The sequence below is a fragment of the Aphidius gifuensis genome, linkage group LG3 (assembly GCF_014905175.1).
Source record: "Aphidius gifuensis isolate YNYX2018 linkage group LG3, ASM1490517v1, whole genome shotgun sequence".
Lineage (NCBI taxonomy): Eukaryota > Metazoa > Arthropoda > Insecta > Hymenoptera > Braconidae > Aphidius > Aphidius gifuensis.
In genome coordinates, this window is record NC_057790.1 from 14,316,904 (window position 1) to 14,341,167 (window position 24,264).

Genomic DNA, 24,264 nt, shown 5'->3' on the forward strand with positions numbered 1-24,264 from the left:
GAGTTTACATACGAAAAATAAAAAAGAAATTTTTTCTGAAAAAATCTGGAGAAAATCCGGAGAAAACTAGAAAAAACTCCGAAATAATATCTCAGGAAGTCTCAATTGCGTAGAAAATCCGGAGAAAATCCGGAGATAATCCGGAGTAATCCGGAGATAATCCGGAGAGATGATTTCTACCAAGGGATTTATCCAGATTATTCGTACTTTATTCTTCTTATTACTATCTGGTGTATTTACTTCGAACACTACATCAGCTACTGTTTGTATTTCATTATTTCCTTTGTACAAAACTTTATACCCTTTTATATCCGACAAATACAGCTTCTTGTGTCTCTTTGCTTCACTTTGTCTTTTTTCATCAAAGACTTTGATTCAAACTTTGGATCAAAATAGTTAGAATGTACCCAGTGAAAAAACTGTCGGATCAAATCAGAACAAATTAGATCTAATTTGATCTAATTTAATATTGCTCAAATAAGATCTATTATTTTTTGCGATTTATTTTCTCCAGGTTTGTTTTTTCCGAATTTATTTTAACGGATTCATTTTTTTATGTTACCCTTATTTAACTTTATGTTAAATGTAAAAATATTATTATTATTATTTATATTATCATTGTTATTCATAATTGCTTGAAAACTATCTGTGCATTTTTTCAATTTTTATTCACTCCACTACAATTACTATATGTATATGTTGTAACGAAATTTATTATTTCGCTGGTTCTCGAAATAAATAATTAACAAAAGAGCTTTAATTATTTATTTGCATGTCAACTGAATTGTTAACAATTAATAGGAGTTAGCTGTTAATAATTCTAAGGTTCACCGCATAGGCACTGTGGAGGGTCAAGTCTACTACGAGTGGTGTCAGTGTGGCACATGTTTCGTATATATTCGAGGTCCCGTAGTAGACTTGATACGTTAAACCTCGACCGGTGCTAGTTTTCCCCTCCATCCGTCGAAAAGACGAACTCTCCGAAGGCTACAGGCTGGATCGGATACCTATTCGTGTTGCGGGCTAGGAAAGCGTGCTGCGCATGTCCGGGACGATAGGTGGGAGAGCGCGCGAGTGGGGATTCAGAGGACTCACAGTAGCTTAGCACAGAACGCTATCGTTAGACGACACAACTTGTCTGGCTCTCGAACTGATCACTTCTCTTCTCTTGACTGGCTCTCTTGGTTCACTACTGGTTCTCTCGACATCGTTTGGATCTCTCGTAAAGGCTCCCTAAGTATCAGACGTTAAGTCCTGGTGAAACTCTGTCTGAATTTCCAATGATGGACTTATACTAATGATCACGCTATATGGTTCTCTCATTATAATAATAATAATTATTATATTCTCGCTACATAATATGTATGTGATGGTTAGACCATCATTACACATAAATGTGTATGTGTGAGTTCACGAATGGATCGCTGTAAATAATAATAATAATAATAATATTGAGATATATTATTATTGCAATGGCAACGTATGTGTAAGACCTGGTCACGGATGGATCGCTGTATGGTTCCCTATACAAAATACATATCTCACATGTAGAATATTTGCTCCTACACTTATGATACTTGTGACGTCAATATTTTGCTATAGTATAGTCGCAATGTAATATAGGCGTATGTAACACACTATACCTGGTTTACGATAGTTCCCTCAGGTTTGGTTACGTATTTCATAGTCCGATCAGGTGGACCGCGCCCCTCTACCATTTCTAAGACTGAGTTAGGTTCTCGTATTTTGTTCTCGTTACTCCTACGGCTGTTGGCTTCCGAGATAACCAACATGGCTCCCCCCGGTGATTTAGAGGAGGATGGTGAGAAATCCTCGTTGTTAACCTTGGCCGATAGTTCTCGCCGCGCAGGTCAGAAAATCGGTTACAATGTATAACTCTGCACCGTGCCCCCCCCCCCTCTCCTCAGCAAGGAATGGGAGAGCACGATCCAGGGTAAAAAAAAATTTTTTGACACTCTGTAAAAGACGCCATTGCGCACCAATTATAGTGCGTAAAAAAATACTTTTGCGCACGATTTTTTAACATGAAATCGTGCGTAAAAGATTCTTCTTACGCACTACATTGGCGCAAAATGGCGTCTATATTAAAAACCTCTTGTCTCAGTTGTATTATAGGACTCGTAGGTGATCCTCCACGACTTTGAAAGTGTCATACTCGTCACCAAGTCATTCTCGACTCGCCTTCGGCTCGTTCTCAACTCCAGGTGACTCGTATTGACATCTTCAAAATCGTGCAAGAATCACCTACTTCACGTACTAGTTATATAATATACTATAACCATTGAATAAAATGACGATTACTCATTTTCTATTTTACTATGTGTCAAAAAAATTTTCCAAGTGGATAAATTTTTTTTCAATTTTTTACATTGTAAAATTTACTATTTTTGTTATCAAATATTAATATTGACTTTGAACAACGCGATATGTTCAATCTGCCAGTGGGTGGCAATCTTCAAAAAAAGTTGATATCGCTTTTATTGAATTTTAATATAATTCCGGGATAAAATTTTTCAGTCATTTTCAGCATCGAAAAAAACGCGTTTTTTATTCCGGGTAATATCTAAAAAGAATTTAATGGAAATAGAAATGAGAAGAACCTTTTTTCAATCCAAATTGACAAATGGCTAACGAAAGGATGTGACTTACCTGTTAATTTCTAAAGAATCAATGTAGCTAAAGAAAATAACAGGTAAGTTACATCCTTTCCTCAGTGATTCCTCAATAATATTTATTTTATTTAATAAATCAATTACTGCTAGCGAATATCTAAGAAACGGATGTAGACTACGTGGTAATTTCCAAAGAATTAATGTAGCCAAAGACATGAACAAGGAAGTCACATTCTAAACTAAAATAAGTAAATTGGATTATCATATGAATGCAACATAACTAGGTTTTGTCTGGGAAATCAAGAAGAACTAGACTGCAAAATAAGAAGCCTCAGATACATGTATCGCTTCATCTTGGTCTTGGTCTTGGTTTTGGTCTTGGTTTTGGTTTTAGTCTTGGTCAGACACTACGTTTCCATTTTCGTCCCGATTAAACTTTGAGAAACTACTTTTTACTTGTGCACTGAAAAATAACCATTATTCTAACACATAGTTTGCTGAACGTTTATCATTTCTAAAACTGAAAAATGCGCAATAACATATCAATGAGACTATTTGAGTAAGATAGCAATATTCGATGTACTTTTCAGACTGTCGATACACACCTTCAAATTATTAAAATTTTTCAAATATTTTCATCAAATTTTCGAGACTTGATGAATATTCTTGATCTAATTTCTAACACAAAGTATTCAAATTGTTTGCATATAATTTTTCACTTATTTTTACTTGCGTAAAGTAAGAGTTTTTTGTTGGCAATACCTATAAGAAGTGTAAGAATTTTACATTCGTATTTATGATACGTTTTCGTTCCTGAATCTCGACAAGCTTCACCACAGAATGCAACCAAGCTGCAGTTTGGGCATCCGATTGGAGCTCTCAGTCTGTAAAATATAAAAAGTTTCGTCAATTTTATTATTTTCATCACAATTTATTTATCTATTAATTATTCAATAATGTAAGATCCAATGCTAAAATCGGTTGATGAAAAATCAGAGTACAAAAATTTCGTAACATATTTTAAAATTAAGAGATGTGAGACCTGTTATTTGGCAAGGGGGGGATATCTTTTACAATAGTATATTGTGTATCAAGGGCGCAATGTGAGGGACGCACTGGAATTCAGGCCCGTGACACCCATGGTGCTCTCCATGGCGGCTTATTGTGTATTATTGCCTTTTCTACTATTCGTATTTTTATTTTATTTTATCTAGTTTTGGTTCCAAAATAAGGGACTTAGTTTTTTTTCGTGAAATTTTCTGGACTTAAAAAAAATGTAGCTAAGTAAAATAATGTGGATATTGATTGTTTAGCTACAACGACAGCTAAATAAAAAATTGAGCTAAGCAAAAAATCTAGCTAAGGAAAAGATGTAGATATTGATTGTTTGGCTACAATTACAGCTAAGTAAAAAAATTTTGCTAAGTAAAAAAATTTAGCTAAGTAAAAAATCTAGCTAAGTGAAATAATGTAGATATTGATTGTTTGACTTTAATTACAGCTAAGTAAAAAATTTAGCTAAGTAAAAAAATTTAGCTAAGTAAAATCATGTAGATATTGATTGTTTGGCTACAATTACAGGTAAGTAGAAAAATTTAGCTATGTGAAATAATGTAGATATTGATTGTTTGGCTACAATTACAGCTAAGTAAAAAATCTCGCGGATAAGTAAAAAATTTTGCTCTTCACGGAAAAAAAGTCTCAAGTCTTCAAGTAAAATGTGAACGGAAATTCCATAGTTAAACTTAGTTTTTTTTCCTAATTCCAGAAAGTTCACGAAAAAAAACTAAGTCCCTTATTTTGAAGCCAAAACTACATAAAATAAAATAAAATTACGAATAGTAGAAAAATCCATAACCGCCAATAAGCCGCCATGACCTCGGGGTGCCACGGGCCTGAATTCCGATACTTCCAATGTGAGAAAGGCAATATCCAAATTCAGCCCCGTGGTGAGGGACGTGACTTATCGTCCATTCTGGCTTCCATGACCATCCGGAGTTTATTTTTGACTTGTTTCGTCTAGTTTGGCCAAGTTCAAAATAATGAACTTGAAAAAAAAATAAATTTTACAAAAAAAACCAAGTGTTTTTTTTTATATATCTACATTTTTTTACTTAGCTGTAATTGTAGCGAAACAATCAATATCTACATTATTTCACTAGCAAAATTTTTTACTTAGCTAAATTTTTTACTAAGCTGTAATTGTAACAAAACAATCAATATCTACATTATTTCACAAGAAAAATTTTTTACTTAGCTACATTTTTTACTTAGCTAGATTTTTTACTTAGCTAGATTTTCAACTTAGCTGTAATTGTAACAAAACAATCCATATCTACATTATTTTACCAGCAATATTTTTTTCTTAGCTAGATATTTTACTTAGCCAGATTTTGTACTTGGCTGTAATTTTAGGTCAACAATCAAAATCTACATTATTTTTCTTAGCTTCATCTTTTCTTTAGCTAGATTTTTTACTTAGCTACATTTTTTCCTTAGCTAGATTTTTTACTTAGCTGTAATTGTAGCCAAACAATCAATATCTACATTATTTTACCAGTAAAGTATTTACTTAGCTAGACTTTCTACTTGGCTGGATTTATTACTTAGCTGCAATTGTAGCAAGAAAAAAACTTAGAAAAAAAATATTGAATAAAAACTTTTTACGAGAAAAAGACTGAGTCCCGTATTTTGAAACTTGGCAAAACCAGCCAAACAAGATGAAGGCAATGGGAAATACGGATAGCAGAAAGGCTATCAACCCACGATAAGCCGCCAAACAAGATGAAGGCAATGGGAAATACGGATAGTAGAAAGGCTAATAACCCACGATAAGCCGCCACGGGGAGCACCATGGGGTGCCACGGGGCTGAATTTGGGTACAGCCAATTTAGGTGCAGCCGTGTGTGTGCTTCGTGTGAGCTACAATCACTCACGGCGGACAGTTAGTGATTGTAGCTCACACGAAGCACACACACACAGATGATGCAGAGTCGATGGCGCACGTAGACGAGGCATCATTTGTGTGTGTGCTGAGTGCGAGAGATGATCACCCACATTGTGCCCGCGTCACTCATACTATTTTTTGGCCGAGCAGGCGGGAAACACCTGTTTGTCAAAGATATGCTTTGCGCCACAAATTTAGGGCGACAAACGGGCAATTCCCGCCCGCTAGACCAAAACGTTTTTTAAATTTTTTTGCCTATCTTTTACAAAGTGATTTTATAAAACGACTTTTACATATATTTTTAAGAATTTTTATAAAATTTCTCCGCGGGGTTATAATAATAATAATAATCTCTTTGACAATACGTTGTCTTCTATTAGATTACTTGACATCGGAAACTCTTTTTAGAGCACTGCATCAATTAAAAATCAGCAAAAATAAACAATAAACATTAGGTGCTAGTTTAGCTTTTCTGGACCTAAGTGCACATCTTGAGAACAGTGAAAACACACAAGGCTTAACAGCAACACTTTTTGTTGAGCCTGATGATCTATCAGGAATATCCAAGATTAATTCATACTCACACATGCACGAGAACAAAAATATCACCAATGATACCACTCTGAATGACGAATGGCCTGTAGAGGAAGATAAAGAGATCCAGTACTAAAACTTGGACTCTGTTGAACAAGATACTGATGATGAATCTTGTAGTGATAATTCAATAACTTAGGATAAAAAAATTATTGAAGAACTTTGTCAATGGGCTTCAAGATTTAATCTTCCTCATATATATTTAGATAGTTCGTTGAAGATACTGAGAATAAAACTCATAACATCTCTTCCTTCATGCTCAAAAACTTTTCTTAAAACAACAAAAACAAATTTTGATATTGAAAAGTTTTTAGATGATAAAAATTCTCAATTCACGTAATTTGGTATAACCTGACATTTAAAAAATACGGTAAATAGTCCAGGAAATAAAGGTCGAAATATGCCATTTTCAATTTCAATTTTGTAAAAAAACAGATAGGTGTCGAAAATTATAAGAAAACTGAATGATCGGGATAAAAAAGGTCGAAAAATTTTTTTAAGGGTTTTTGAACAAAAAAATTGAAAGAAAGCATTTTGTTTAAATAAACATTATTTTTATAAACAAAATTTTTTGTAAACAATTTAAAGCCCAATCGCAATTTTTAATTTTAATATTCTATTTTATTTTATAATATTAATTTATGTAAATTTCTGAGGATTTCGGCTGTGAAAAGGGTTTTACAATCGACCAGAGGTAATTTTATCGATATTTTCAACCGCGATTTCCGACATACCTTTTGACATATGCGAAAAACCCTCGTCAACTGGTTACAAATATACACACTGAGAGAAATCTCAGATGTTGACAAGCGCGTGCCTTCTTCATCCAAGTAGCCTACTTAATCGAAGATGGCCTTCTTCCATAAAGCAGGTGCTAGTAAGGCGGTAGAAATTCGGCATTTAGTTGAAAAAAGTGTGCATCTTTAAAATAGAACTACTTTATTAAATATTCAATAATGTATGATTGAAACTTGAGCAACTTCAATCAAGTAGGATAATGCAGTAACGGTGGCCAACTAGGCAATACTGCAGTGTCATTAAAAGTAGTTCTGTATTTTTCTCGATCGAATACTGATAAGATTTAAATAAAAAAAATGACCAAAGTTACACAGAAGAAGCAAAGACTGTAAAAAAAGCTTATGATACTCTGAATAACGTGCGAACATCTAAAAAAAAAACGCGCACTTCTTTATCGAAAACGGGAGTTCATGAGAAACGTTACAACATTCAACGTTTTTCGGCCAAACAGTCACTTCTTCTCTGAAGAAGTCCTTAATTTATAAGATTCAGGTCTTGACTAGATTTCAAAATATACTATTTTTTCGTCTACGTTTCAATCCAAATTCATTCCTCAATTGTCATTCAATTCCGAAAAATAACCTACGTTGGCAGCCATCTCGGATACAGAAAGTCGAGTGCGATTCAATTTAAACCTCAATTACTGTCATAGAAATATGAAATGTTTTTTACTAGAAGGTCACTTCTTCTCTAAAGAAGTGCTTGATTTATTTGATTGCTAGTGCAACTTGATTTGAAAAATATCTATCTGTTGATCTACGTGTGCATCCTATCATATTTTAAATTGTCACTAGAATCTAGACACTACCCTACGTCAGCTACCTTCTATCTTGAATACAAGAAATCAGGTCAGATTCAATTAAAAATCGGCAACTGACGTAAAAACATTGAACGTTTGTCAACCAAACGGTCACTTCTTCTCTGAAGAAGTGCTTGATTTATTTGATTGCTAGTGCAACTTGATTTGAAAAATATCTATCGGTTAATCTACGTGTGCATCCTATCATATTTTAGATTGTCACTAGAAACTAGTCACTACCCTACGTCGGCTGCCATCTTGAATACAAAAAATCAGGTGAGATTCAGTTCAAAACTTGATTACTGTCCTAGAATTATTAAAATATTATTACAAGACGGTCACTTCTTCCCTGAAGAAGTGCTTGATTAATTTCATTGTTAGTGCACCTTGATTTTAAGAAACACCGTTTGTTCTTCTACGTGTACGTGTAATTATATTTTTAATTGTCATTACATTCTTGGAAATAACTCACGTCAGCAGCTATCTTGAATCAAAGAAATTTCGTTAGATTCAGTTTAAAACTCGAATACTGTCCTAGAAATATTGAGAGCTTTTGACCAGACGGTAACTTCTTCTCTGAAGAAGTGCTTCATTTATTTAACTGTTGATGCAACTTGATTTCAAAGTATACCAATTTTTCGTCTCCGTTTAAATATAAATATATTCTTAATTGTAATTAAATCCCAGAAAATAACCTGTCAAGTCAGATTCAGTTTAAAACTTGATTACTGTCCTAGAATTGTTAAAAGATTTTTACAAGACAGTGACTTCTTCCCTGAAGAAGTGCTTGATTATTTTAATTGTTAGTGCAACTTGGTTTCAAGAAACACCGTTTGTTCTTCTACGTGTGCATCCAATCATATTTCTCATTCTCAATAGAATCCAGAGAATACCTTACGTCAGCAGCCATCTTGAATACAAAATATCAAGATAAATCCAATTCAAAAATCGGTGACTGACGTAAAAACATTCAATTTTTTCAAACAGACGGTCACTTCTACTCTGAAGAAGTGCTTGATTCATAATATTTAGTTTTGAACTAGATTTTAAGATATACTGTTTTTCAGTGTACGTTTCCATCCAAATAGTTTTCAAATTCATAATAAATTTTGAAGATTACCCTACGTCAGCAGCCATCTCAAATAAAAAATATCAAATCAAATTTAGTTCAGAAATCGGCAACTGACCCCAAAAACATTTGACGTTTTCAACCAGACGGTCACTTCTTTTCTGAAGAAGTGCTTGATTCATATGATTTAGTTTCAAACTACATTTCAAGATGGACTGTTTTTCAGTGTACGCTTGCATTCAAATATAATTTAATTAGAGCTTACGTGATTTTCTTTGGCTAAATTAATTTTCTGTCAATTGACATATATAATATGGTAACATGCTTTTCATAGACATTTTTGTCATAGCTTTTTATTCATTCAAATTTCATTTATATAAGCGAATAAAAAGTTATAGGAGAAATGTCTATGAAACGATGTGGCCGGTGGCCACACGTTAATTCATGGCGAATTAATTTAACCAAAGATATTATCACGTAGGCTATAAATAAAATATATTTGAATGCAAACGTACACTGAAAAATAGTAAATCTTAAAATGTAGTTTGAAACTGTATCCTATGAATCAAGCACTTCTTTAAAAAAGAAGTGACTGTCTGGTTAAAAACATTGAATGGTTTCACGTCAATCGCCGATTTCTGAATTGAATTTGACTTGATTTTTTGTATTCGAGATAGCTGTTGACAAAGTTTATTCTTTAAAATTTATCGAGAATTCAAAATATATTTAGATGCAAACGTACACTGAAAAACGGTATATCGTGAAATCTAGTTTAAAACTAAATCTTATGAATCAAGCACTTCTTCATAGAAGAAGTGACCGTATGGTTTAAAACGTTGAATGTTTTTACATCAGTCACTGATTTCTAAATTGGATTTAACTTGATTTTTTGTATTAAAGATGGCAGCTAACGTAGGGTAATCTCTGAATTCTATTGACAATTAAAAATATGATTGGATGCACAAGTAGAAGAACAAACGGTATTTTCTAAAATAAAGTTGCGCTAACAATCAAATAAATCAAGCACTTCTTCCCAGGTAGAAAAATATGTGTCGCGCCTGACTTAATAAAGTCGGAGGAAAGTCGGGATTTCAGTCGGGCCGATGTCGGATATTCTGTTAAATTCCCTTAAAGTGAAAGATTTAGAATATCGATTGAATTTTCCAAAAGAAACTGAATTGTTGATAGATAGACTACTTATGTTTGTAATTTGTTTCTAATCATTCTAATCATGAATATTTTTCAATAGATTAAGCATAATTTTTTGTTTTACTCGAATTAACATTAAAATGACAGCTTGAGGTTATAGTCAAGATTTTAGACGACATTTATGAGAAAACGGTTCTCATCCAATGAATGTATATCGAAAATACTAAGCCTGCTGTTTTACCGGCAGGCTAGCGACGAGTAATTTTAAATATGCAACTTTAACAATCATGTTCATGTTTGGATCGGTTTGGATTAAAGACAACAAGTTTAATAAATAAAAAAATCGTCTTGAATATTGTATTAGAATATAATTACCGATTGTTTTAACATCTGTATATTGTATTGTTGACTCAGGTATATTACTATTATGATTATTATCATTATCATGTAGGGAATAAGGTAGCTAACCATACTGTTTTTACTTGAACACTTTTATTCATTTAATAAATAAAGTACATGTCAATTTATTTAAGAAAAATGAAAATGTCCAAAGAAAAGCAGTAGCTAAGGAATTGAGGTTGCCAAAAAATTGTTTTTTAGGGAAATAACGTTGCTTAAAATATAATTTTTTGGCAACCTCATTTCCTTAGCTACATTCTTTTCTTAGCTACTGTTTTTTGTTAGACATTTGTATTCTTGAAAATCAAATTTACATGTATTTTATTTCTGAAATAAATAAAAATGTCCAAGAAAAAGCAGTAGCTAAGAGAAAGATGTAGCTAAGAAATTAAGGTTGCCGAAGAATTATGTTTCATGGAAATAATGTTGCTTAAAATATAATTTTTTGGCAACCTCAATTCTTTAGCCACATTAATTCCTTAGCTACTGCTTTTCCTTGGACAGTTGTATTTTTGAAAAAAAAATTTACATGTATTTTATTTATAAAATAAATAAAAAATGTCCAAGGAAAAGCAGTAGCTAAGGAAAAGATGTAGCTAAAGAAATAATGTGACTCGGGAATTATTTCCTTGAAACATAATTTATTGGCAACCTCAATTCCTTACCCACATTAATTCCTTAGCTACTGCTTTTCCTTGGACATTTGTATTTTTAAAAAAAAAATTTACATGTATTTTATTTATAAAATGAATGAAAAATGTCTAAGGAAAAGCAGTAGCTAAGGAAAAGATGTAGCTAAGGAATTAATGTGACTAAGGAATTATTTCCTTAAAACATAATTTTTTGGCAACCTTAATTCCTTAGCTACTGCTTTTCCTTGGACATTTGTATTTTGAAAGAAATAATTTACATGTATTTTATTTATAAAATGAATCAAAAATGTCCAAGGGAAAGCAGTAGCTAAGGAATTAATGTGGCTGAGGAATTGAGGTTGCCAAAAAATTATGTTTTAAGGAAATAATTCTTTAGTCACATTAATTCCTTAGCTACATCTTTTCCTTAGCTACTGCTTTTTCTTGGACATTTTTTATTTATTTTATAAATAAAATACATGTAAATTTATTTTTTAAAAATATAAATGTCCAAGAAAAAGCAGTAGCTAAGGAATTAATGTGGCTAAGCAATTGAGGTTGCCAAAAAACCTATGTTTCAAGGAAATAATTCCCGAGTCACATTAATTCCTTAGCTACATCTTTTCCTTAGCTACTGCTTTTCCTTGGACATTTTTTATTCATTTTATAAATAAAATACATGTAAATTTTTTTTTTAAAAATACAAATGTCCAAGTAAAAGCAGTAGCTAAGGAAAAGATGTAGCTAAGGAATTGAGGTTGCCAAAGAATTATTTTTTAAGGAAATAATTCCTTAGTCACATTAATTCCTTAGCTACATCTTTTCCTCAGCTACTGCTTTTCCTTGGACATTTTTGATTGATTTTATAAATGAAATACATGTAAATTTTTTTTTTAGAAATACCAATGTTCAAGAAAAAGCAGTAGCTAAGGAATTAATGTGGCTAAGGAATTGAGGTTGCCAATAAATTATTTTTCAAGGATATAATTCCTGAGTCACATTCATTCCTTAGCTATCCCGACTGTCCTCTGACTTAATAAGTCGGGACACTCCGTCGGCCGACAGACGGGCCGACGGAAGTTTTCTACCTGGGTTCAGAGAAGAAGTGACCGTCTGCATAAAAATATTGAATGTTTTTACGTCAGTCGCGATTCCTGAATTGAATCTGACATGATCTTTTGTATTCAAGATGGCTGCCGACGTAGGGTATTCTCTGAATTTTATTGACAAAAAAAATTATGATTGGATGCACACGTAGAAGAACAAACGGTATTTTCTAAAATCAAGTTGCGCTAACAATCAAATAAATCAAGCACTTTTTCAGAGAAAAAGTGACCGTCTGCATAAAAATGTTGAATGTTTTTACGTCAGTCGACGATTTCTGAATTGGATTTAACTTGATTTTTTGTATTCAAGATGGCAGCTGACGTAGGGTAATCTCTGAATTCTATTGACAATTAAAAATATGATTGGATGCACACGTAGAAGAACAAACGGTATTTTCTAAATCAAGTTGCGCTAACAATCAAATAAATCAAGCACTTCTTCAGAGGAGAAGTGACCGTCCGAATAACAATGTTGAATGTTTTTACGTCAGTCGCCGATCTGTCTGCTTAAAGATTTATAATTCGAGATAAATTCGCTAGGTGGAGTTGGTGACTTCTTATTCTCGTAGGTTTATTTCAAATTTTATAACAATCCATGATTACATCCAAAAAAAACTTATCAGAATGAACAGAATTTTTTTTCAATTCAGTAAAACTACTCTCTAATGAGAACGTTCCCTTCTTTAGACAAGAAGTGTAGCGTTTCTCTAAAGTTTATTCTTTAAGATTCGATCGCTAGATGGAAATATGTACTCACAATTTTCTCAAGCTTAAAATGATTGCATATGCTTAAAATCTGCTTTGAAGAAATGTAAGAATATCAATAAATATATAATTCACTCACACTGGCTCACTAGCTGTTATAGCCGAGAATCGGCATAATGCACTTTGACTCGTGATAGTGTATTTCGCTCAATGCGAGAATGTGTGAAAGCAGAAATTTCATAAATATACAATAAGTAAAATAATAAAAATAATAAAATATTTATAAAAATAATTATTAAAGTTTTTTTTTATTTAAATTTTCCCTTCTTTGACGGATAGTCGTAAAATTTAAATGAACCTTGTTGTTTCTATTATCAACTGACATTCTTATTCACCGTATCCAAAGTACGCTGTGAAAAAAAATTTCACGTATTTTGCTTAGTAAATTGAGTATCCGCGTCAACCTTTTTTTACTCAGAAGCAAGAAAATAATATTTATTGCTAAATTCATATTTTTGGTAAAAAAACTCCCCCTACTTCAGAGAAGAAGGCACTGATTTTGACTAAACTTACAAAATATTAGATGAAACTTTAATTCAAATGTAACAAAAAATGTAACAAAAAATGTAACAAAAAATGTCACATACCGTACGAAACAATTTTGGCAATGGGTACCATAGTACTCAGGTAACAGACATGATACAAATGGTGCTTCGACTGCCAGAATATCTCCAACGTTAATTTTTCCAGCAGCAACAGCATGAACTCCTGCATTTGCAGTCTGCTGTACTTCAACAAGATTCGATAACCCTGCCATTGATTCACATGGTCCACCAGTTAATTCAGGAGGTATAGCTAAATAAATAGAATCGTGAAATATAAATAAATTAAATCCACCTGGGAAAAAGATTTATATAAATCAGTTTATCAATTTGTTCAAGAAATCTTTATATAGCGAATCCATAAACTGATTGATGAAATTATTTACAAAAATTTATTTAAAACTTTTCCTTACGTTCATATATATTTTTTATTAATATATTTTATAAATATCTTACGTTTTGAATAACTGTTCTTGTTTTCCATATGTTTGTATGGCACTGTCACTGTTGACTTTCTTATCAATTCATAGCAGTTTTGTCGTGTATTTTCCAACTGTGTTCTAAGAAAAATAATTTGGTTCATATAATAGTGAAAAATTGACTGATCCAATGCTAAAATCAGTTGATGAAAAATCAGAGTACAAAAATTTCGTAACATATTTTAAAATTATAAGATGTGAGACATGTTATTTGGCAAAGGAGGGGGGGGGTGATCTTTCACAATAGTATATTGTGTATCAAGGGCACAATGTGAGTGATTGTAGCCCGCACGAAGCACACACACAGTTCACTTGACTGCAAGTTCATGAAAAATAAAAGAAGATAATTCGTTTTTATTGCATTCAATCATTGGAAAATTATTGAGATTGAATCTTAACAATCAACTGTACACAGTAAAATACAACAAATTTAACGTTTGAGAAAGTGCGGGTTTGTTTTGGCATTCAGAAAAATATTGAACATGCTATTTTACAAAGTGTTCTATTTTAAGCTGACAATGGAATTTTTTCGAAACATATGCCCTAAATCGAAAAATGATTCAAAGAAAAGTTGTAAGATTCGGAAGGGGACATATCAAAAATAGAAAAAAAGTGACCATTGGAATCAGAATAAACTCGTTGAGGGGCGATAGAGTTTTTAAAACCACGTTTTTTGAGCCTAATTTGAAGTCATTCCGTTGATTCTAACAAAAGTTATAGCTTGCCTTAACTCTACGTAATTCGAAGAAACAAAAAATCGAATTTTAAAAAAATAAAAAAAAACTATATCTCGTTGAAATGGTAATGGATGATCTACAAAATATGTATGATTTTTTATTTAAATACTCAGTAATTGAGATTACTTATTTAATCAAAAAAAGAAATACATATATGTTCATATTTTCCTTACATACAAATTGAAATCACCTTCCTTATAAGCCGTAACAATATCCCCCACGAAAAAAATATATATAAAATATATATAATCATTTATTTATTTATTTGTTTATTTTTTTTCTTTAACCCAACAGTGCAAGACCATCAACAGTGTTATAGGTTGAAATTTATATAATTTATACACATAAATGTAACAAATTGACTTAAAAATAATTAATTAAGTAAACATAATATATTTTACAACTAGTTTTTTTTAGTTTTTATTTTATTACATGGTTTTATGAGATTAGATTAATGATTGTATCTTATTATTCAAAAAGAAAAATCATTAAACAAAAACTGTTAACGTTTCACAAATAAGATGAATCAATAAAAGTCTTTACTGAAAATAAAAAAGACCATGAAAACTTGGATAAAGCTGATATTAATGATAAATTGACAGTTGATAATGAACCCAAAAAAAAAAATAACATTATTCGAAACGGTTAACACCTTGGTAAATATATATTTTTATTCATATTAAAAAATAATTTTAACAATAAAGTTACGTATTTTTTATTTATTGATTTATTTGAAAGATAGTTGTAGATTTTCAAACTAAAATATTAAATATTAAAGCGACTCTAAACTTTTTTTTAGAAAAAAAAACAACCCAGGTAGGAGTGAACGATTGTGCCAAGCCTGGTACAAGCTTGTGCACAAGGCTCACATGCTTGTGTCTAGCTTGTGCTTCAAGCTTGTGCCAAGGTTGTTAAGTGATTGGAAATGTGCCTATGTTACAAGCTTGATGACAAGCCTTGTGCCAAGGCTCGTGTCCCAGCCTCGTGTCAAGACTCGTATTCCAGCCTTGTGCCACGGCTTGTGCCTCAGGCTTGACACAAGCTTCCAAAAACAATTTTTAAAAAAATATAAATAAATTATTATGGTTAATCTATTATTATTGTTAATTTATTAATTCCAACATTGTTATTTTTTAATTCAGTCAATTCTATTAAACGATAATAATTAAACGAAAAACTAGGGACGCAACGCGGGATCGATCCGGGGCCTCTCACGTGGAAGTCCAATGCACTATCATGTCGACCATCGGGGTATTGATGAAAGTGGTCGTCAAAATTTTTCATATAAATAATCACACAATAGTCAAAGCCTGATAATTTTTATTTGAAATTTATATTAAATTTATATAAGTACCTAATTACTATAATTTTTTTCAGAAAGAAGTATATAAAAACAGTGGTGTTTTCATATAAAAAGAGCAGTGGGAAAATGCAAAAAGGAAAAAAAAACTTCGCAACTATGACAGCAGCATTAATAGAAGCACTATTTCCACTTAAAATATTGCTTGTTAGTAATTATGGTGGAAGAAAATCAAAAAATACCACAGGCTTGCAAAAAAAACCCTTAGAGAAGAAAAAACTTCATGCAAGATTTATTTAGTTTTTTTTTTTCTTAAATCATCATAAATAATTAATTAATATCAATTTTTTTTTAAATGAATAATCACTTACTTTTCTGCTGTTAAAAAATATCATTGTTCACCTCCAAGTAAATCAACATTTAGCAGTGCAGTAAATGTAAAATGTAATATACTGGCATCAAAAAATCGTGAATTGCAGACATTACTTTTTCAAAAAATGATTGAAAAAATTACTAAATAGTTGTTAATAACTACATTTCTCATTTTCCTTTTCTATATTGGTTAACATTATTTATTATTTTTGTTCTTAATTTTTATCTACGTAACTTTAAGAACAAGTAAATATTTCTTATTAATATAACACAGTCATAAAATACTTTCAATAAAAAAAAGTTATAAATGAATAATTGTACTAATATTTTATGCTTGTTATTATGAAAATATATATATTTATATATATATTTCTAATATATATACTTATATAAATATATACTCAGATTTACCCAATTTCATATTATATAAAATATATATATTTTATATATATTTTTTTCGTGGAGGATATTGTTACGGCTGATAAGGAAGGTGGTTTCAATTTGTATGTAAGGAAAATATAAACATATATGTATTTCTTTTTTTGATTACCCTAGCGAAAGAGTCATTGATAGAGTAGGCGCTTACTCAATAGCAAATTAATAGCAAGTCAATAGCAAAAAGAATTATGGATTACAAAGGCTCTGCATTATACTAAACAAATTGAATTGATCTATAAATTTAGGAAAAAATTAACAATGTTTCTATCACATTATTATAGCGTGATTCGATGTCATTTTTCGATAATCATAGCGAAGAATGATGTTAAATTTTTTTAGGTTATGTCTGAGCTGTCATTCGTTGTTATCTGAGTTTTGGTAATTTATGGAAAGACACCGCGAGAACAAAATGACATAAGACATCCACTCAATAGCTAGTCAATAGCTAGTTAATAGAAAAAAAAAAAAAAAATCGAAAATACGTTATTTATCATTGTTATTGTTTATTGTTGTTGTTTAATTGTTTATTATATCGTTTTTTTTAAGTTTTCAACAATATTACGTAAGATTAAAGAAAAGAAAAAAATTTTTTTGTTCGTATCCCAGGTAGGATCCCACAAGGGTGAACGGCCGTGCCAGGCTTGTTACAAGCTTGTGTTTCCTAGCCTTGGTGGACTAAAAATGTGCCTAGCTTGGCACAGAGAATTTTTCCAGTCATTGCACAAAACTTGTTAATCTAGACTTCTACCAAGCCTGTGTCGATTGTTATTTCCAACCCTCACACAAGGTTAAAAATTCCAAGCTCGTGTCAAGCTTGTATTTACAGTCATTGCACAAGACTTGTTATTCCAGGCTTGTACCAAGCCTCAGACAACCGTTAATTCCAAGCCTGACACAAGGTTAAAAATTCCAAGCTCGTATCAAGGCTGTGTTTACAGTCATTGCACAAAACTTGTTAGTCCAGGCTTGTACCAAGCCTGTGTCAATCGGTAATTCCAAGCCTCACACAAGATTGAAAATTTCAAGGTTGTGTCAAGCCTGTTTTTCCAGTCACTAGACAAGCCTTGTTAATCCAGGCTCGACACAAGACTGTCCTCTTGATTTTTCCCACCCTCACACGAGCCTCGTAACACAGCCTTGTGTCAAGCTGGTGCCCATTGTTTCACCAAGCCCGACACGAGACTCAACTTATGCATATATTTAACTCAAAAAAAAAAAATTATAGTAATTAGATATATAAATTTTATATAAATTTCAAATGAAAATTATCAGGCTTTGACTATTGTGTGAGGCATTCGCAAGGACTGTGTGTTCAGTCTCAATAGAATTTATTTATATAAAAAATTTTGACGACTACTTTCATCAATACCCCGATGGTCGACATGATAGTGCATTGGACTTCCACGTGAGAGGCCCTTGGATCGATCCCGCGTCGCGTCCCTAGTTTTTCGTTTAATTATTATCGTTTAATAGAATTGACTGAAGTAAAAAATAACAATGTTGGAATTAATAAATTAACAACAATAATAGATTAACCATAATAATTTATTGATATTTTTTTAAAAATTGTTTTTGGAAACTTCTAGTCCACCAAGGCTGGGAAACACAAGCTTGTAACAAGCCTGGCACGGCCGTTCACCCTTGTGGGATCCTACCTGGGATACGAACAAAAAAATTTTTTTTTTTTCTCTAATCTTACGTAATATCGTTGAAAACTTAAAAAAAACGATATAATAAACAATTAAACAACAACAATAAACAATAACAATGGTAAATAACGTATTTTAGATTCTTTTTTTTTGCTATTAACTAGCTATTGACTAGCTATTGAGTTGCTGAGAATTTGCTATTGATCTGCTGTTAACTTGCTATTGACTAGATGTTGGACGAATTCATACGAACAAAAAATTTTTTTTTTCTTTCTAAATTTCATGTATTGTTGTAAAAAAATCTTTAAAAAGAACAATATAATAAACAATTAAACAATAACAATAAACAATAACAATGATAAATAACGTATTTTCGATTTTTTTTTTTTTTTTTTTTCTATTAACTAGCTATTGACTAGCTATTGAGTGGATGTTTCATGTCATTTTATTCTCGCGGTAGCTTTCCATAAATTACCAAAACTTAGATAACAACGAATGACAGCTCGGACATAACCTAAAAAAATCATTCTTTGCTATGATTATTGAGAAATGACATCGAATCACGCTATAATAATGTGATAGAAACATTGTTAATTTTTTTCTTAATTTATGTAGATCAATGTTTAGTATAATGCACAGCCTTTGTAATCCATATTTCTTTTTACCCCCATTCTTCCCCCGTTCTTCCCCTCCACTGATCCCAAGCCGAAATAATTTCTCCAGCCCTTCTTCAATGTCAAAAAAATTTCACTGGCATCAATTACATGCCAGAATAATTTCTCCTTCACTGATTTCATGCCGGAATAATTTCTCCGGCACTAATCCCATGCCGAAATAAAATCTCCGCAATCGATCCCATGCCGGAATGATTTCGTCTTCACTGATCTTATGCCGGAATAATTTTTCCGGCCCTCATCCCATGCCAGAATAATTCCTCCGACACTACTCTCATGCCGGAGTTTTTTCTCCTTCACTGATCTCATGCCAGAGTAATTTTCCTACCATCAATCTCATCCCGGAGTAATTCCTCCACCATCAATTTCATGCCGGAGTTATTTCTCCGGAAATGGGCCAAAAACGGTGTAATGCCGGAGAAATGCCAGAGAAAGCCGGAATAATGGCGGAGAAATATTTCTACCATGGTAGTCCATTGATATAACATTGAATTCAGGGACTGTCCTCAAAATACTAGGGGCGTTGTGCTGTGACATTCATAGAACGGTTTGAGAAATAATTATACCCGCAAACCGTAGTCAGCATAACAAGTTTGGTTGACTAAGCGATATCTTATGGTTCGTCGCGGTCAGCCTAACGAAGACAGGACCTTTCCGTGGTGCCCCCATTGCGATCTATGAAGCACTGTCAAAGCAGTGTTTCTGGATTATACAAACTCTGTCTATAAACCGTAGCTATGTAATCTGGTGTCTCTTATTAGAACGAAACAGACGAACGTTACAAATAGGTTGGAGAGAGTCAATCGATTTGTCTGTAAAACTTTCCCCTTTAGCAATTCACACGTCATCGTATTAGTGACGCAGTGATAGGGACAGAGGAATCATGTAGAAATTATTGGGACGGGATTGTGCTGTTGAGCTGATCATCGGTACGTCTCGTCTTAGTCTACTTAGGAGAGATCAAGAAATCGAGTGGGAGATACTGGGACGGGATTGTGCTGTTGAGTGGATCATCGGTACGTCTCGTCTCAGTCTATTTGAAGGAGAACTCTGACCACATTTCGTATGTATTCGTATTCATACTCGTAAATACGTAAGTATTCACCCATGTATGTGCTTAGTTTGTTTTAGCTATAATTGTGTAGCTAATACTTGCTCGTGTTTTGTATGTGTATCGGTGCTCATACTCGTAAATACGCAAGCATTCATTCATATGTATGCTTAGTTCGTTTTGGTTGCATTTATGCACCTATTACTTGCTCGTGTTTTGTATGTGTATCCGTGATCATACTCGTAAATACGCAAGCACTCATCCATGGGTGTGCTTAGTTTGTTTTAGTTGCATTCGTGTATCTATTGCTTGCTCGTGTTTTGTATGTGTATTTTGTGTATGTATGGGTGTGGTTGGGGGGGTTGCCGTGCGGTGCACTAGGGGTTGGGGGGGTTTAATAGAGAGAGGAGACAAGGAGGAGTGCATCGTACGTAAAATAAAAATAAATAAACTAATTTTTGGGTCACTGGCTCCGACCAAAATTTTGAAAAAGGTTTTGGGCGAGTTTTTGACGTAAAAATACACTCCTTACAGTCTAAAAACCATCTTGGATTTTGGACTGTTGCGTGCTCATCTTACTTATTTGGTCCCGGCATCACTCTTGATGTCGGACCTGTGGTAAGTCTCTCTAAAGCGTATCCACCAATCGTTCACATGTAGAATATAATAGTGAATGAGGAAGGGATGTAATCAAAAAACAGAACTGCTTGCAAACGGGCCTGAATATGTCTTCTATTATAAACCTCTGGGTTCACACATATGAATGCACGTCCTGCACTAGCGACAAAAGATGTTCATCTCATTGCATCGATACACTGCGTATATGTAGAGTATGCAAATGTAGTGTCATTTCTACACCCACCTAGCAATACAGTCGAATATATCTTGCTAGTGGAGGAAACACAGCTTATGTAAATCAAAGTATAATAAAGTGTGCCAATATACACTATGCCAAGATTCCATAATAAATGACCTTCTCTCACCGCAGTTGAGAGAAGAGAAAACAGCGATGATAGCGGAAACGATTGGTTGACAAACAAGTCTAACTGTGTTGACCAATCTAACTGCTTGAGCAATGTAGCAATATTGATAAAAAGGGGGGGGGGGGGAAGATGGAAGCGTGATATAGCTGTTAGCTGCTATAGCACGTTCCCCATTTTTTTTTTTCAAAGCAATACGTATGAATTAACTTACCATTTTTTTTTTAGGGAATTTTATTAGGGAATTTTAATTTCCTATTGTTTTCGCTTTTCTTCTGGACCCCCCCAACCATGGTAGACACCCCCCCTAAAAAATTTCCTAAGTCCTTAAATCTCAACCATGGTAGACACCCCCCCAAAAAATTTTCTAAGTCCCTTAATCTTAACCAATACAATATATATAGAAAATATAAAGAAAAATATAGAAAAGTCACTGAATATAAAGAAAAAAAAGCTAAATATGGGAAAATATCAGTAAATATAAAGAAAAATATAGAAAAGTGACTGAATATAAAGAAAAAAACGATAAAAAAGGGAACATATCAATTATGCCCCCCCACCCCCCTTAAAAAATTTCTAAGTCCCTTAATTAATCTAAACAAGATGAATATGGAAAATGAAGAAAAATATAGAAAAATAAAGAATATATAAACGAATAAACGAAAATATAGAAAAATCACTGAATATAAAGAAAAATACGATAATTATAGGAAAATATTAGAAAAATATGAGTAAACAAAAAAGAAAAGTATAGCAAAATATCATGGAAAAATCATATTTAACAACAAGATTTTTCAACAAAAAGATTTTAAAAAAATTATTAACATGATAAATTATTAAATATTCAAGTTAAACAAAATATATACGATCACTGGAGGATTAGTGAGAAAAATTAATGAACAATACCCATCAATAAATAATAAAGAAATAATCATACCAGTAGAAGCTAATAATTCGATGACGATAAGGAAAATGAAAATTACCAAAAATTAATTTCGAGATTAAAAAAATACAAGAAATTGTACATCTACCAATTAATTCATTTGCAGGCAAAATAATTTCAGCGAAAAAAAAGAAAACTATTCAATAATAATAATGACATTATTTAGATATCATCGCAATCATAATAGCAATAAATAAAGTGGAATTTATATATGCAATGTCAGGACGGTTCTTAAAATAAAGAACAATAACATTAGCAGACGACAGTGATTATGAAGTAAAATAAAATTTAAATGAAAAAAAGTTTGTTTCAACTAAACAAAGATAATAAATTTACCAAAGGAAATATATTTTAGATTGAACTAAATTTATGGAATGAAGAGGCAGAAAATTTCTAGGGAAAAAAGGGTGATGTGATAGCATTAAAGGAATTGAAAATAAATAAATATAAAAAAATTAAAAATATAACGACGACTTCAGCAACAACTAAAACGTTAAATCCTGATTCAACCGAGAGAAAAAAGTAAATAGAATAAATACAATCGAACTCGACAATTTTGTAATAAATATTTAACATTGACAGGCTAAAATCATAGTACAACAAAATGAATAAAAACGGAGAGTTTATAAGGTTAGAAAAAAGCGATTCTGGACATAGAGATGACCCATTAGAAGGAACAAGCAAAATGAATGAAAATTAAATAAATTTTAGTTGTAACAATAATCATTGTAACGATAGAGAATGAAATAAATTTGTAGTCACGAATTTTAATATATATTAAAGAAGAAATTAAAATTCCCCCCGCAGGGAAGGCACAGTTGCTTCGGCAACTGTATGATCATTTTTTTTTTTTTTTTTTTTTTAAGCAATATGTATGAATCATGTTCCCACCAAGCAAATGTTCGAAAAAGTTTCCAATATATAAGGACACTGTCCTCCAATTTTGGAAATTCTTTCTAATATATAGAGACACTGCTCTCATAGTTTCAATGGGTTCTACACTCTTAGTGACTGACTTCCAGCAAATTTTTGAAAAGTTTCTAATATATAAGAACGTAGTTCTCACTATTTCGAAGCATTGCTATCCATCCCAATACCCAAGCAACTAATATATACTTTATTCACAGGTCACTAATAAATAACTTTTTCCAGCCGAGTTTTCCTCAACTTTACTCTAACAAAAGTTGAACCACAAAACAATATGAAAAAGTCGCTTAATAGAAATTTTTCCGGAAGCAAAATCGGTCCCATGGATTTCCGGGGTGGGCCAGTTAACGATTTAATCAGACCTCGTCCAGAGGCAACGAGGGATAGTATGGCAGAACGTCCAACGAGGGATAGTATGGCTACACGCCCAACGAGGGAACAACATCCCGCACGAGTTCTGTCTCGTGCGTCGGTGGCGCCTGAGGTACATCTTCGTACTTTCCAAGACAGGGCAACACAGTCAACAAATGGAGCTGTCATCACCAAGGAAATTAGGATAGTTTTAGATAGAATAAGAAATAAGTTCGCGTCGAACGCGGTAACCCCCCTTAGAAATATACAAGTCTCGCGTCGTTCTTCTGGAGCTCCAGCTTTCAGTTACGTTTATAAATTACAAGCTGGGAAAATCCCTGTCAACAGTGCAATGCATACTCTCCGCAAGGGAAATGGAGCGACCAAAACAATGCTGGAAACCGCTCAGCATCTTTTAGATACACACGTCCCAGATGACGAAGTAGAGATAGAATCACCGGAACAACGCGCCCTCAAGGAAAGAGTAAGGATTGCACCAGAGACACAGGACGCTCCGAAATTCGACATGCTAGATGTAGCAACCGCGATTAAATCTTTGAAAAACGGTAAATCACCCGGTCCCGACTTTATCGAAGTTGAGGTGTTTAAGAAGGCCTCCTCACTTTTGGACGAAATCGTACGCTTGTACAATGGATGTTTGGAATTCGGGGTCTTCCCGGGTGAGTGGAAAGAAGGTTCCCTCAGAACCTTCCTAAAAGGAAGCGGAAAGGATCCTCGAGAAGCCAAGTCATATAGGCCCATTTGCTTGCTATCGGTAATAGGGAAAGCTTTCGAAAAGCTATTAGTGACCCAACTTCGGACAAACGCGATGTCTTCGGAGAAACTCTCTGGTCGGCAGTTTGGCTTTATGGCTGAAAGGTCGACTGAGGATGCAATCATGGAGTTACGCAGAATGGTTGACGTCAGTCC

General features: G+C 32.8%; 1 protein-coding gene across 1 annotated transcript in view; it reads right to left on the minus strand.

Annotated features, from left to right (window-relative positions):
- LOC122852022 (SET and MYND domain-containing protein DDB_G0273589-like) overlaps positions 1 to 24,264 on the minus strand; it is a 58,160-nt gene that overhangs the window by 23,128 nt on the left and 10,768 nt on the right. The window contains exons 4-6 of the mRNA XM_044151573.1: positions 13,890 to 13,993; positions 13,479 to 13,686; positions 3,396 to 3,517 (exon numbers count right to left, since the gene is read on the minus strand). Of these exons, the coding sequence (XP_044007508.1) occupies positions 3,396 to 3,517; positions 13,479 to 13,686; positions 13,890 to 13,993 (434 nt within the window). The remainder of the gene's footprint in view (positions 1 to 3,395; positions 3,518 to 13,478; positions 13,687 to 13,889; positions 13,994 to 24,264) is intronic.